The sequence below is a fragment of the Balearica regulorum genome, chromosome 5 (assembly GCF_011004875.1).
Source record: "Balearica regulorum gibbericeps isolate bBalReg1 chromosome 5, bBalReg1.pri, whole genome shotgun sequence".
In the NCBI taxonomy this organism is placed as follows: Eukaryota; Metazoa; Chordata; class Aves; order Gruiformes; family Gruidae; genus Balearica; species Balearica regulorum.
In genome coordinates, this window is record NC_046188.1 from 7,157,932 (window position 1) to 7,173,477 (window position 15,546).

At 38.2% G+C, this 15,546-nt stretch overlaps 1 protein-coding gene across 3 annotated transcripts in view; it reads left to right on the forward strand.

Moving 5' to 3' along the window:
* Positions 1-16: 16 nt before the first annotated feature.
* Positions 17-15,546, forward strand: part of SLC38A6 (solute carrier family 38 member 6) — a 44,035-nt gene continuing 28,505 nt past the window's right edge. Inside the window, exons 1-5 of one of the 3 annotated variants that reach the window (XM_075753337.1) lie at positions 17-238; positions 1,023-1,144; positions 1,915-1,988; positions 6,247-6,299; positions 9,107-9,146. In XM_075753337.1, coding sequence (XP_075609452.1) covers positions 86-238; positions 1,023-1,144; positions 1,915-1,988; positions 6,247-6,299; positions 9,107-9,146 — 442 coding nt within the window. In that variant the 5' untranslated portion in view covers positions 17-85. The remainder of the gene's footprint in view (positions 239-1,022; positions 1,145-1,914; positions 1,989-6,246; positions 6,300-9,106; positions 9,147-15,546) is intronic. The other 2 variants (XM_075753338.1, XM_075753339.1) reach the window with 2 other exon arrangements.

The window sequence follows — 15,546 nt, forward strand, 5'->3', positions numbered from 1 at the left end:
GGCCCGGCCCCCTCCCCGCCTCTCCCCCCCCCCCCCCCCCCGGCGGCGCTCCCCTCAGAGCCGAGGCGGCGGGGCGCGGGGTGCTATGGCGCCGCCGCCGCGGGGGGCCGGGCGGCTCCTGGCCGAGCGGGGCTGGTACCTGTCCGCCCGCGAGCAGCAAGAGGAGGAGGAGGAGGAGGAGGCGGACGAAGACGGGGAGTCCGCCCCACTGCTGCCGCCGCCACTGGGCAGCGTGCGTGTGAGGGGGCGGCTCGGCGGTGGGGAGGGGAGCGCCCTGAGGGGGCTGCGGCCGCGGGGCTGCCCAGGCCCGCTCTGTCGGGGGGCGGCGGGCGCCGGCTTGGCTTTACTTTATTTTACTTTACTTGCTTTGCTCGGGTGCTGTGTCAGCGCGATCCCCGTCCCCGCGGTTTGGCGGCTCCCGGGCCGGGAGGCTGCGGGGGCGGCTGCCCCCCGTCCGTGCTTGGCTTTGAGGAGAAGTTCGGGGAGCGCGGCCTGGGCGGGGGGAGGCAGGGGGACCTCGGGCCGATCGATCCGGCTCGGTGGACGAGGCTGTGCAGGACGGCTCCCGGGGTGACACCTGGCGAGGGTAGCGGGAAGGGCTTGATGGGAGCCCGGGGCAGGGCCGGGCCTGTGAAGCTGAACGTCGGGTCCTGGCGCGTCTTCTCATCCGTCTGATGGTTTGGTTGCTGAAGGCTGGGGCGTGCAGCCGTTTGCTCTGCCCTTTGCTCCTGGTGCGAGCACACAGGGGTAGCCTGCTTTTAGGCATAAATCTGGGTGCGCTCTTTTTCGCGCTCTAATATCACCATACTCAAAGGTTATAGACATCTTGAGATCCTTAAGGGACAGCATCACGTTATTTTATGTGCACAAAGGTTTGCATGGCCTTCGAATGAGAAAAGAGATTTTCTGATTTAGATTAGGGAAGGAAAAGTTGACTGACTCTCCCCCTCCATTACATTTCCTCCTACGGAAGCCCAAAACACCTCGTGCACTAATTGTACTTTGTTTTGCCCTTTTCACAGAATCCTCCAAATCCTGGCTCTTCCTTTGGTTTCTCAGTATTTAATTTAATGAATGCGATTATGGGAAGTGGGATACTTGGCTTATCCTATGCTATGGCCAACACAGGGATCATGGGGTTTAGGTAAGTTTTTTGTTTCTTGCATACACTTATATTTAAACTCAACTTGTAGTTTTAAATGGAACAAAACTTGATTACTAAGACTCCTGTGCAAAAACTGAGGCAGAAATAAATAGGTCTTGCTTTTCAGCATTGTTGAATAAGATCTTCCCTCTTCGATTTAGTCATTCAAATCTAGTCGAACATAACTATTGCCCAGACATTGCATTAAATTGCCACATGGTGGCAATTTCTTGGCCATTACTCCTAATAGATTGATATTTACATTTTAAAGCCGCTATCTGCTTTAGTTCCAAAAATGGGGCTTCTGAAGTAGGACGGCTACGTATCCGAAAAATGTGAATCAGCTTGTGCTTTTGTTTGCGCTTCTGCTCATTGTAGGTACTAACCTATGGATATGGGGTCAAAGTCACCAGAATTGTCACTTTTACCGTTTTCTAAGCATTAGATTCACTTCATTAGAACGTACATATTTTTCTGTGTATATGTATGCGCACAAACTCCTATGTTTATGTCTTCTTTGCAATTCATACATCAGGCCTTTATCCTGTATAGTGTGTGATATGCTTTGGTGAACAACAGAAGCAGCAGCGGAACTTAGCAAGTATTGGGAACGTCAGAGACCATATGAACCATAGTCAGCAGATACAAGCCATAAAATGAGGAAATCTTCTCTTGTGGTAGCTTATTTCTTGCAAAAAGGGCATTCTTAAAGACAGAAAGTGCATACTACTGTAAAAGTGCTTTAATTGTGAATATTTTGTGTGTTTTAGTATCTTGCTGCTGATTGTTGCCAGCCTTGCTTCTTACTCTGTATTTCTTCTGCTCAGTATGTGCACTCAGACCGGTAAGTGAAAAGGATTTATCTAACAGTGATCTCTGAAATACTTCCTCAACTATATCACAAAGACATGACCCAGTACAATTACTATAATTAACAGCGTGTTAACACATAGCTGTGTCTGATTCACTGATGTTGAAATATTTAACATTTTTAATGATTGCTGTTTGCCATTTAAAAATACAATTTTGAAACTTCTTATGAAAAGTAGATGCCAAACTGACTGGTTTCTAGATTTTCGGTTTTAATTTTTTTCAAAATGCCCCTCTCATCTTTCCAAAAAGATAGATCCTGTATTTTTGTAGCAAAATTATTTTAGTGCTGACTGGACCACATTACTTCAGTGTGTACTGTTGCTTTCAGCGAAGGCTTAAGAGCAATAAAATAGCAGACTTTCATTCTTCTACTTGTAATATATGTTTTATTTACAGTTTGAAATGGATACCTTTCAGGTTTTTTAGTCATACTGGATTATCATAATTCCCGTGGCACTTTATAGATGTGGATTTTTACAGCATTTTTGATACTGAATGAGAAGTCACATTGCAGTCCTTAGAAATTACATTGTTTTGAGAATGTTAAAACAGGAGATTCTAATATCTGCAATCTAATCTGCTAATGTTTTAATTCTTGCTTCTTTGTTACTGAAACAACTGACTAGTTCCTTGAGCTCTGGTACAAAAAGAGCACTTTATAGCAGGAAGTCTCCATCTCTTTCAGTCACCTGGTTATTGTTTCCCTCTCATCTGTTTTCCTCTCTTTTCAAAGGTGGTGGGAGAAAGCTTCCATTTCTTTTCTTACTGACTTTATTTTCTATAGCTAGCTTTGGTCTCTCTGATGGTTGCTTCCTGATTCTTCTTAGATCTGCTACTGCTGTCTTCACCTCTTGAGTGATCTTCTTCATACATTCTTAAAAAATATTCTTCAGAGGTAGGGTTACTTTTATGGTTGATATTGTTGGCTGCTTGATGATTTGGGACTAAGTCTTTGGTAATTTTTTTCTCCTCTTGGAGCTCTGCTTATTAGAAAGGAATCAGAACCTGAAATAAGTAGCTAGAAAGATACATAAGAAGCAAAAAAAAAAAGGGGGGGGGGGACTTGGAACTCGAGGTAATTTTTTATGATCTTTGTTTGCCTCTTATTTGAGGCTGAAAAGTTTGTGTTATATAGGCACTAAGTGGTTTTATGTTGTTGTCTGGTAAAATAATATTTAAAGAGATCCTTGCAAAAGAACTACTAGTGATAGGGGAAAACTAAGGATTTAAGCTTTTTGAATAAAAGTTTGTATGTTATGAACTTAGAGACATAATATACAAGAATGGTTTAACTCCTTAGCTATCGTCCAAAGGCAACATTCCACCTCAAGAAAGCATTTTTTAAATCCACGCAACTGAAAGCAAGAAATACCACTGAAGTGGCAGGATGAAGTATTTATCGTGTCTGAAACTGGCATTTTACAGTTAATAATTGCTTATCACCTAACATTGACAGGTAATTCTAGCTCTAGAACTATGTCTAGATAAGTTTGTTGGATTTATGGCCTTCTGTCTTTCGATTATTTTTTTTTTTAATGACATTTCTCTCAGATTCTATTTACTATAAATCCTGTAAACTATTGAAGTAATTAAATGTCAGCATTCTGAGTTTTTCCTTGGAACATTGTTTAAAAACTGAGAAATATGACCTGTTGTGCCTTGACAAAGTAAAATCTGGGCACATGTTTGTTTCCAAGGTAGATAATTGAGCATTTTTTCTTTATAAAACCTACATGCATTTGTGAACAATATTTTAGCATTCGGCTTAATCCATGGCAAGGAATTGGAAAGAAATTTTAGTAGTTTTCTATTAAAAAATGAGCTAGAAGAATTTAAACATTGGAGAAGAAAAACCTTTGAAAAGGTTTGTAAACTATTCATTAAGGTATTCAAATGATAAAAGTAATCCTAGGAAAGAGCTGATCTATAAAATATCTTCTGAAAAGGAAGCTCTAATATTAATTCTGTTCTAAACAGAGACTAGGATTTATTAAGCACAGGCATTTTAGTTATAGTTTAAAAATAAAGAAGTGTCTTCAGTTTTTAAATTATGTTGGTCTGGACTTTGACAAAAATCAAATGATCTGTGTAGACCAAAAGGCTTAGCACAAAAAAAAAAAAAAAAAAAAAAAATCCCAAGTGTCCAGTGTGCAATTTGGATTAGTTTAGTCAATGTTTTCTCCTAGAGTTAGTTCAGTATGACCTATGTTGTTTTGGGGTTTAAGCTGACAAAGGCTAAGCTTACTCTGTAAAGCAGAGGAATTGGGAATTTAAGTGGGATGTAGTTTGAAGTTTTGTGGCTTTTTTTCTTTTTATTTTATGAGTTAGTCATAATTGTTGCTTGTACTATGCTTGCCAATTTCACTTTGCATTTAAATGGCTAATTTCCATTTAGTGTTAGTTACAGAGATCAAGCCAATCAGGTAGAACTTGCTTATCTTTATATCAATTGTGCTTAATATTTTGTTCTATATATTCCATATTACAGAAGTAATGTGATTAAGCATTAGGGCTTCCCATTGTTCACAGGGCTAAATTGATTACAGAAAGAGAGTTACTATAGAAAATATTCTAAAGTTTCATATTGCTGTTCTGGAATTGTGTGGAAAAATTCTGTTCTCTTTGTTGGTAAATCCTCATACATGTGTGCTGTATATTTGTTCCCATGTGGTAAAAAGCAATTATCTCCTAAATATGTTTAACATTTTACTTTTTTTTTTTATGCCATTGGAGATGACCTTCTAAAATGCTATTTTGATTTCTTGTGATTAACAAATTTATAAATAGAAATCTAAGAAAAATACAAGGTAAAATATAGTAAAACATACTTCTTGTTTAATTACATCTGCATATAACTTCTACCAGTGTAACGGCAGATGCAAGAGATTAGTCCAGGTTTATGCTGAGAGCTGACTCTGGCTCATTTAATTTTGTCATTCCATTTATTTTGTCATAGCATACTGGTGTCAGTAGTAGAGCACAATGTGAAACATCACCCTTGAGAAAATCATATCAGAAAAGTAATGAAGGGGGGTTTTTTTGTTTGTTTTTTTCTTCCTCTGGAGCATTGATCTGATTGTGTGTAGAACTTCACTGAAATAAAAACACCCGAGCTTGAGCAGTTGGCAGTCTGAGGCTCTACTCCCGTCATTTGATCTCTGAGAACCGCCTGTGTCTCCCATGTCTTGTTCCATTTACTCCAGTGGGACTTCACTCAGGTGTGAAGGTCTGCCCCAGTGGCTCTAATTGCAGGGCTGGGCCCTATATTAAGATGAGTAGAAGCAGTAGTGTACCGCGCAGAACCAAGGAGTGGAAAGCAAGTGTTCTGACAATAAAATTATGTGGGTTTGAGATTAATTTTACCCTTTGAGGCATTTACGACTGCGGACCGTTTTATTATATACCAAGAAAATGAGTGGTATTTCTCAGAAAACTTTCATCTTTTTGATATCGCTTGAGTTTCTAATAACAAAATACAGAGCAACAATGAAAGACTTTAATATAACTTCCTTCTTTTTGAGAAGGGATTGGTTTGAGTTACCGGCAATATTAGAAGCGAGCTTCAGCTAAAACTCAACAAAAACATACAGGAAACCACAGGCTGTTTTAATGTGATTATGTAAGTCAGGTGCAGGTAGGGGCAGGATTTTTGGTTTGGTTTTTCTTTGGTGTGTTTTGTTTTGTTTTTTTTAATAATAGATTTCAACCAAGGAAGATGTTTACCTTCAGCTCTCTTGAAAATAAATAGTGCTGAGTTTTTGAAAGCTGGCAAGATGGTGATTGAAGTTTATATTCACAGCAAGATGAAAACGGATCCTCTGTTGTAGTCTTCATTTAAAAAAAGTGTACCCTTTTAACAAATAAAATATGGGAATAGCTTATATCTAATTGTGGAGGCTAATTTCAGAATTCTTCACCTGTCGTATCACTTCCAAAAATCCTTGGGAGAAGGCAATTTGCCATTAATGTATTATCATTATTATTTTTTTATATTACTATTTTTAATATTAAATTGAGTTTCTGAAGAGTCTGTGAGCATATGGTTGTATTTTGTAGCAGGAGTACAGGTGTATGTAACGGCTATTTTATAAATAGAAAATACTATTAAATACTCTTTTAATTCTGCCCTGAATTATGTTCAATAAAAAAGGAGAAAAAAACCAAAGCTAAAGCTTTCAAGTGATTTTGAAGTTAGAAATATTTTAGCTTTTTTTTTTCCTTACTAACAGCTGTCACTTCTTATGAAGACCTTGGCCTGTTTGCATTTGGATCAACTGGAAAGGTGAGTATTTATTTTTACCTGTGTTTTTTTTCTTGGTCTCATGCTTCTGATATACAACTGTTCTTTGCATCGTAAAGCACTGTTGTGCTGGTATATTGAAAAATCTGTTACATCTTGAAGCTGCTTATTGCTATGTTTTCAGTTAGTGTGTCTGGTCTGTGGAAGCCCAAACTTCAGTTAACTGTAAAATAGACATACCTTAAATGCAAGATTTTGCTCTATTTTCTTGTCAGTGTGTTCATTTTTTAGTTGTGTGTACAAATATTTGCTGACTGGCATTGTTGTCAAGTTGGCTCAGCAATCCATTTCAGGTTTGTAACAGTCCCATCATACCTCTGCTGTAAACTGTTAAGAGAGGGGTAAATGATTTACTGTTGGTGTTCTAGCATTTAATAGAGATCTAAGATAAGTGTTTGCCTTTCATGTAGTTTCCACAATAAGAATAAATAAGAATACCTTTAATGCATGGGTTTTTTTTTTTCTTTTGTTTAATAGACTTTTCAGATAAATGTTCCTTTCTTGTTACTTTATCTTATGGTTAAAAAAGTCCACCAGCAAACTAACCATTGTTAATATAAGAGTAATGAACATGTTAGCCATGCCTTTTTAGTAGTGTGCACTGAATCTATTTTTCGTAATAGACAATGTTGTCCAGTAATACTAGGTGTAGAGGAAATACTACTAGTGAATACTGCATACTTAATATTATGACTTCTATGCTCTGTGTTTCAGTTAAATGATACTAAAAGCAGATTTTACCACACAGAAGTGCAATTTTAATGGTTTACTGAAAGAATGTAAATATTTTTAAAATTAATTCTGCTTAACAGACTAGAGTCTGATTTCTTCTGTTTTAAAGTACCTGAGAATTAAATCTGAGCTATTAGGTGTTTATAAGACTTCCATTAGTGTTAATAAGCAGATATAAGTGTAGCCTGTGAGGATCGATATTTATCGATGGAAGTTAAAATGTGATGAACCTCAAGAGGTAATAAATCTTGATATTAGCAAGATATGAAATAAAATTAGTTTTTTCATAATTTTCAGTTTAATAATTTGTGCTAAAAATCATCTGGTCTTTATTTTCAGTGTGCATGGAGAGCACTGGAATATTTCTAGGTTGGGAAGCTGTTGTTTTCATTAAATAATTGAGCAAAGTTCACCAAGCTTTCCTGATGAACTGACGTTTTCTGGAACACTTATCTTTCTTTCTTGAAGTATCCTTGATATTTATACACTTACTTTAAATCTTGCCTGCAAAATGGAACACTGAGAACTTGACAGTGACAAGAAATTTAATTATTACCTATATTTTAGATAGAACATGGCTGGTACTACATCCCAAAACAAGATTTGCTGTGGGTGCTACGTGCTACTGATGGTATTATCTCAGACTATTTTCTCTATTTGCAATCTAATAACTCTAAGTCATGTATTTGAGGTCTGCTTCCTGAATGCGTTGCTTTAGCTGATCTTGTTGATTTTTAGACTTCTCTAGTTTACCACAGCCATTCTGAATTCTAATCCTGTCCCTGAACTCTCCTCACCTTAGTCAGGCACGAGTGGCTTTTTTTTGTTCTTTTTTCTTTAAGGTAGTACTTAGTCTTCCCTCACCCCAGTCATTTGCTAATGATACAGACAGGCTGCTGCAGGACCTTGCTTGAACTGGCATCTTAGGCTGACAGTAAACTACTGGTAACTGCTGTTACAGTAGAGCAGTTATTCAACTTTATGGTGATTTCCTGTCAAAAATATTTTTCTGGGATTTGTGAGAATGGAGATTTCCTGCTGTTGGAAGATTGCTCATTCTCCCTTTCCAAAGGCATGAAGTATTTGTTTCCATCTATGACAAATTCCAAGATACCATACTTTTTTTTTCTTTTTTTTTCTTCCCCTAGTGACTATTGAACTGACTTTGAATTTGTTTAAAATCTGATATGATTTTTCTAGCTGATAATTGAAAAAAAAGGCAAATCTGCTTTCAGATTTTATTCAAAAGTTACAAATTTGTTTTTCTTCTAACTGTGGCTTGATTTTTTCCAAGTTGATTTAATGGTAGCACTCATGTAGGAAGGTTCTGCTACATCAAGAAAAGCAGCGGGTAAAAAGAAAAACTGTAGTATTCTAGATGATTGTACTATTTTAGAACTGAACTGCAAAGAAAACACTGGGAAAACTGTAGGCACTTTTAGTTTTTTTCAGTTGGAAGTTAATTCTTTGGATTCAGACAAATATTTTAATGGCCTGTGATAATTTCTACTTCCATATCAGTCCAGTAAGAATAATTACAAATCCTAAAAAAAAAAAAAAAGAAAAAAAAAAAAAGTCTATCTAGTTTACAAGTTTAAAAGAATAATGACATTCATGACAGATAAAAAATATTTATGGTTTTGGAGTGTACAGATCTCTGCTCTCTGGTTGTCTTTTCAGAGGTGAGTGATTGTTTTCATTTGATAAAATTTCATTTCATTTTGCCTGACATCAATTAGAATGCACTTACATGTTTTCAGTGATTTAAAAACCTCATCTTCTGCAGAATGGGCTTCACTCTGTAACTGCTCTTGTTTTTGTCATCACAGAATGAAAACATGGTATTTTTAGGGAGATTTTTTGCTTTTATATTAATTTTACATTGCCTTGGTTTCCATGTGTTAAACACTTCACTAAGGAGAAGATGCCCTTTCTTGTGGTACTCGTTATCGCTTCTACATCTGGTCTGTTTAAGATAATACATATGTGTTTTATTACTGCTATAGGCATATGATTTTAGTTATCTTTGCCCTTTCTAAAGAATTTTTTTTTAATAGGTCCTTGTTGCAACTACAATAATTATCCAGAATATTGGAGGTAAGAAACTTCATATAATATTAACTGAGTGGAATATAACCTCTACAGTCTACAAAGCTCTGCAAACACCAAAGGCCATAATGAAATGAAAGTGTTCTTATGAGACTGATTAAAAGGACCGAAAAAGAAAAGCCTTGTGTGATGATGCTAAGCGGAAGTGCTAAAGTCGTGGGGTAGGTGGGAGGACTCACGGGGGTTGGATTGTGTGCCTGATCCTGCATCACAGGACGTGGAGCACATCTGTCAGAGCTGGCGTTGCTAATTGGAAGGGGCTTAGGAAGCATAATCTCCTCTCCGCTGTTCTGTACATTTGTACATCTGGTAGCTACGTTTTACCATATCATGTGTTTTGGTTTTTGCTGTTGGAACTTGCTTATGTGTTTGAGTGATTTGTGTAACAACTGAATGTATACCTAGCCATGAAGCTTCGTATGTTCTTTATTAATGGTAGCTTTTTTTTTTTCCTTAGTTTAATACCTTGTTTTTTTTGGAGAGTTGTTTAGTTTACTGACTTTCATCATGTGGGCTGACTGTGTTGTCATATGCTGGGCTGTCCAGTTAGATTATTCTTATTTTGTCTTCCTTGGTGTATGACGTAATAAAATAACACTAGCTGTCTTTGTGTTAAAATAATTGCCTAAGCATTTAAACTCTTATTCAGGTATGTTCACAGACTTGACAGTTACTAAGTACTAGTGCCCTTAGGAATTAATTATCTGAAAGTAGACAGTGTTTAACAGAACAATTTTAAATTTTTTTGGCCGTAAATGTTTTGGATACTCTGATGAGGGAATGATGTGAAAGCTCCCCTACCCCCAAGAAGATACACATGTTCACATATATTGAAGGAAACAGCATTCCAGCGCTGCTGTTCTTTCCTTTAGGATTACCTGTTGAGTCCAGAGCATTTAGTGATTGCTGGTTTTTGTCACTATGTAGAGACCTAGAACTAGATCAAGTAACTGCTTTTATGATAAAATTGGAATATTTTATTATATTAAAGGTTCCAATAATAATAACTGCCTAATTGAAAAGGCTATAAAAACCCAAGAATTAATTTTAGGCAGGAGTGAACATATTAATTCTGTAAGGATTATTTATTCATACAGGTTTTAGAGGATGTGCTGTAGCAATGAACAAATTTTTTAATTTCCTTTCCCATTTGAGTGGACCTTTAAATAAACAGTACTAGAGAAGGAGGGATACACAGTCCAGGTTCTGGAGACTCTGGGATCGTGTACAGGACTCTGTGGTCAAAGGAAATGTAACTCTTATTTCTTCCTCATAGCAGTTCATAACCTCCTCTGTGTCATTTCTAATAAAATTCAGCTCAGTGACTCTAGAGCCCCAAAGTAGTGTATGATGGATATTATCAAACTAGTTATTCAGTCTTCTGCAGTGGACTTCTCTGCCAACAAGTTTGGCCTGGTCTGTCAACCAGTGGCTTTCCATTTAACTAGTTAAAAAAGTAGGTTTTTGCAAGTCAAAACTCTTCTTTCAAATATTTTTAGTGACCTCATTTTGATGGAAGCATTCATCTAATTCTGGTTCTTCTAATTCCAAGGGAATAATAATAATAATAATAATATCTTTAATGTAAGAGAATGGTAGTAGTTCATGCATCCAGTACATTCACTTGCAAAGATCACATAGTTTCAAATGCACTGAAAAGAGAAAGCTGACTTTCCTCCTGAGTCAGTTAGTGTTAATAACCCCAATGCACGCCCCGGTCTGTGAGGAGGGGGCAGCATAGGTTGCAGGTTGGGCTTCCTTGGTGCCTTCTCCCATACAGAAGATGTATTGTGCTGTCATTGCAAGGAGCTATCACAGCTTCTGGTTACTATTTAGATTTCTGTTTGGGAACAGAGCTCCTAGCTGCATTATTTCTCTCCTTAACAACTGCCCTTGGCAGAATCCTGTGATGCTGCAGTCCAAGTGAGCAGAGCAGTGCTGTGTCAGGAATTGTCTTTGAAGATGACTATGCTGCAGGCTAACAGGCTCTTGGAGGGATGAAGAGTTCTCTTTACCTCTCACTGAGCCTTGACTCTTGAAGAAATGCACAGAAAGAGAGGAGATGTTCTTGTCTTTCTGGTCCATCTACAGATTTTAAATGGGAGTGGTGAAACTGTGTGGTGTAGTTTGTCCCGAATGGGAGCCATGCTTGAAGTTAAGTGGAAAACTTACCCATTCCCCGTAGTGCACTTTGGTTGGTGTTCCCCTCTTTTTTTTTTTCCCCATCCATTTGAAGGAACCAGCAGCACTGTGCCTCTTGTGCAGACATCCAGACTCTGTCTACATCTTTAATATCAGACTAAGGTTAAAAATAAAATTGTTTTCTGTTACCTCCTCCATCATCAGACCTGGGTGTGTTGCATCATATGGTATCTTATTTCAAAAGTGATTGGAGAACATAAGATAATGAATGATGATTTCTGATTAAAATAAACAACTTTACTGGGGTTATTGTCACTATCAGCATCTAGTCTGGGCTTTTTTGAAGTTTGGTCTGATCACTACTAAAAATAATATAAGTGCAGAAGTGATTTACATTCATTTGTGGTGGAGACAGCTTTTTAGTAATCATTTTAATATAGTTATGCTTTCCAATTTGTCATCTTTGCTTTTTTAAAAAGAAAGCTTAAAGTGCAAATTTGAATTTGACATCCTAATTGCACACACTTATGGATTTGTGTAGATATGGGAGTTGATTTTTCTACTAGCAGGATACCCAAAGAAAAAAAAAAAAAAGATTTTGGTACAGCTACAGGAAAGCACTGGTTGGTCAAATTTGGAATTTCAAAGGTTAAAAAAAATAATTTCAAATCATTGCTTGGAATTTTAATATGTATCTCTGACATGAGTGCTCGGCTTTCCTGCAGATTTTTAATCATCTCTTGGAACACTTTGTGTTATGTTAATCAAATACCAAAATCCATTTAAGTACCAAGGATTAACTAAGGATGCGTCAGGATAACGTGTTAACTTTGCAATACCAAATGTAAATTAAGATCATCTAAAATACTGTGACCTACAGACTTTATGGAACATATACATATTCTTAGCTTACAATGATTAAACTTTGCCTAGCTTTTCTTATTTATATCAATGTACTTGCTCTTGCAATGTAGCTATTTGTTATTAAATGAGCCCAAAAGGTTGAATGGGGTGGCTAGAGCTACTCATTTTTATATTGTTCTATTTGCCAGTATTTGAGCCCAATCCAGCAGCCCTTTAATCTAAATAACTGGTGATTAGTTACACTAATCTTGATCTTTAAAGAGCCAGTTACCGTGTCTGTGGGGTTGCAAAGTGGACGCTAAAAGGGAAACAAACTGCATGCTACCCGGCTGTTATTTTGTTCATCCACTCCTCCCAAGCCTCTCCTTTCCCCCCGGGTCTGTAAGTGGGGGTGATCTTCCAAACGTCCATTTCTTGCCTGCCATGCAGAATTAGTTCTTGAAGGGTTTCGGATCTTGCCACGTGCCCTCTGAGATGAGAGAGGGCCCTTGGGGAGGCTGTACGCCTGGAGGTGTACAAAGGAGCAAAGGAGGCTGCTATGGAAAACGCGACGTTACATGCTGGCTCTTTATGTAATCCTTCCCAGGAGCAACTGGAGTTGGACGGAGTCCCCGCTATTGTTTTAATAGCGTTGTGCTTCTAGGAAGTGATGGATGAGGCGCAGTGGGCCAAAGCCATGGCTCGGCATCACGCAGCCCTTCCCCCTCTCCTGCCAGGGAAGTTCTGCGAGCTTCCTAGATGCTTTCCAAAGGGGGGGGGGGGGGAAGGAAGAGGGGAATTTTTCCTCCTGGAATTGTCCTCTCTGCTGATGTGACTGAAAAGGAGGACGGTCCACAGCCGTGTGTCTGAGAGAAAACTCGTAGGAATCTCAAAGCATGTGCAATGAAGTTAGAGAAGGAATTATTTTAGCAAGGCTGGTGGAAAAATGGAGACAAACACAATAAAGTATTGCACAAGAGCAGCTCTCAGTCTGTTGCCAACACTAACAAATCTTCAGCATTGAGGTCTAGCAGGAAGTATGCGGAGAGTTTTACAGCATACTTCTCTGGGCTGCGGGCTCGTATCAGCTGAAGGTCACCACTGCAGGGAGATAGGGCCGGTCCCAGAAGGCCTGCTAGCTGTGATACACAGAAACATAAATTGAAACTGCTGAGAACATGAGTTTAATTATTTAAAATTTATTAGCAGTGGGATTAAGTGCAACAGTAGAACCTGCAGTACAGCCATGTAGCATAGGTGGTCCGCGTGAGGATTTTTTGCAACAGACTTTTGTTTTTTTTCAATTTCTTTTGATTCTTTCCCGATATACGGGAATTCCGGTGCTGCGGCTCAGTATGAGTGACTAGTCTGTCTTGGCTTGTACCCAAGTGATCATTGCAGTCACTCTTTGGAACTGAGCTTTCCAGACAGCTATCTTAATTTTACAAAGAATTGCTTTCTAGTATAAATACAGTTTAATTAAGTGTAATTTCTGTAACTGGTGCTTGCGGATTTTGTTTCAATATTCTGCAATTAACGTGTCCTCAAAGGTACATGTTTTTCAACTTTGTAAGAATAAGTAATGAGGAAAAAAGATTGTTCCGTATCCCCGGAGCGCTGTTTTATCCTGAATGCCGTAGGCGGTAAATAGAAGTTTCAGGATTAGTTCTGATGGGAGATTCAGTTCTTCAGCTGGATTTTACAGCCTGTTAATACAGTCGATGTGACGGACGATACACAGAACCCCTGCTATTAATGTAATACACCCTAAATATGTATTTACATTTGGATAGTTCCTATTCGTCAAGCTTCCCGAAGTAAATCAAGAGGCGTAACGGCGGGATGCCTGTGTTTCGGTGGCGGTGAGAGCGCGGGGCTGGCTGGGTGCAGCGGTGCTCCCGCACCCCCCTCTGCTGGCCTCGTCCGGCCTCGCACGCCCGGGGCCGCCTTCCCGGGAGAGGTGCCGGGCTCCTCGGGAACCGGCAGCCTTCTCCTGCTTTAGTCCTTCTCCTCTTTTTTTTTTTTTTTTTTTTTCTTTAGGTAAACAATGAAATATTAAAGTTAGGAATTTGCTTGGGGATGGGGGTATATGTGTGTTCTCTGTGTGTCAGTACTTACAGATGCTGAGCATGGATTAAAAAAAAAAAACGAAAACAAACCACCCTGAAAACAAAACTTTGTTTTATCAAGTTAATTGGGCACTTTTGTTTTTTTGTTTTGTTCCCTCCCCCCCGAATTCATCCATTCTGAAATTTGTTTTTAAAAGTATTTAAATTTTTTTTCTCAAATTTCAATGGAGCAAATTTTTTTTGAGAAGGGGGGTGTGTGGATGAGAATATCCTCCTTTTTGTAATCAATACTCTAAAAACTTTGAAAATAAATGAATGTTGCAAATCATGGAAGAATAAAATACGGCTTGTTGTGTGCTGAGACCTGCGTCATTAATACCTTAAGAAATTACTGAGCTTCCTCTAAGTATGGAAAATCTAATGCTGTTTTCAAACAAACTTGAATGTTTGTTTTCACAGTACCATTTGCTTTTGGCCTGAAAGCCTAATTATCCTTACTGATTCCAATTGAGGATTTCCAGTGCAGAGCTGCCTTAATTAAGGGCAGGTTTGTCAGCTCCTGTACTAATTTAACAATTGATGACCCATGCTCTCGTGGTTTTGTATTGCAGTGAAGGATTGTTCGAAGGTTTGATACTGTAAAGAATAAATAACTTTATGCTTTAAATAAAAAACCCAACAAAAATCCCAACCTGCAGCTATACTTCGGAATGGAATATATGATGAGCTATGTAGAAAACATTTCAGTTTTATTAGCATAACTGTACAAATGTAATTAAACTAATGAAGTTTTACCAAAGTAAATAAATCTGCTGCTCACGTGTTCACTGTGGAGTAAAAAGGACTTTTTTTTTTTTTTTTTTAAGCTTGCCCTAGGTAAATTCCAGAGTAATTCAGGTAAAAGCCACAGTTAGAAGGAAAGGGAAGCAGGGGAGCAGATATTCATCAGGATGAGTGTCCATAATGTGAAGACTAGCAAAGAAGTTGACAACCTATTTCTGTTTTCTGAATATTTGAACAAGCATTACAACTCCTTTCACGCGCTCCATTCTACATCTGTATTTAAAAACAAACAAATGATACCAACAACTTTTTTCAGGTTTTTAAGCTTCCACTAAGAGGAAATATTAAAAACAATACATCAAGCAGCTGGGAGACTTTTTAAGCAGTTGGGTTTTCATTGCAAAATGAAAACAAAAGATCATGCTCTTAAGGCCATATGATGTGAGGGCTAAAGTAGTTGATGGTTTTCACTGGTATCCATGTGTCATTCCTGCCATTTCCACAATTCGAGTTACTTACGAGGAGCTCAGTGGAATACTGAAGTACCTCCT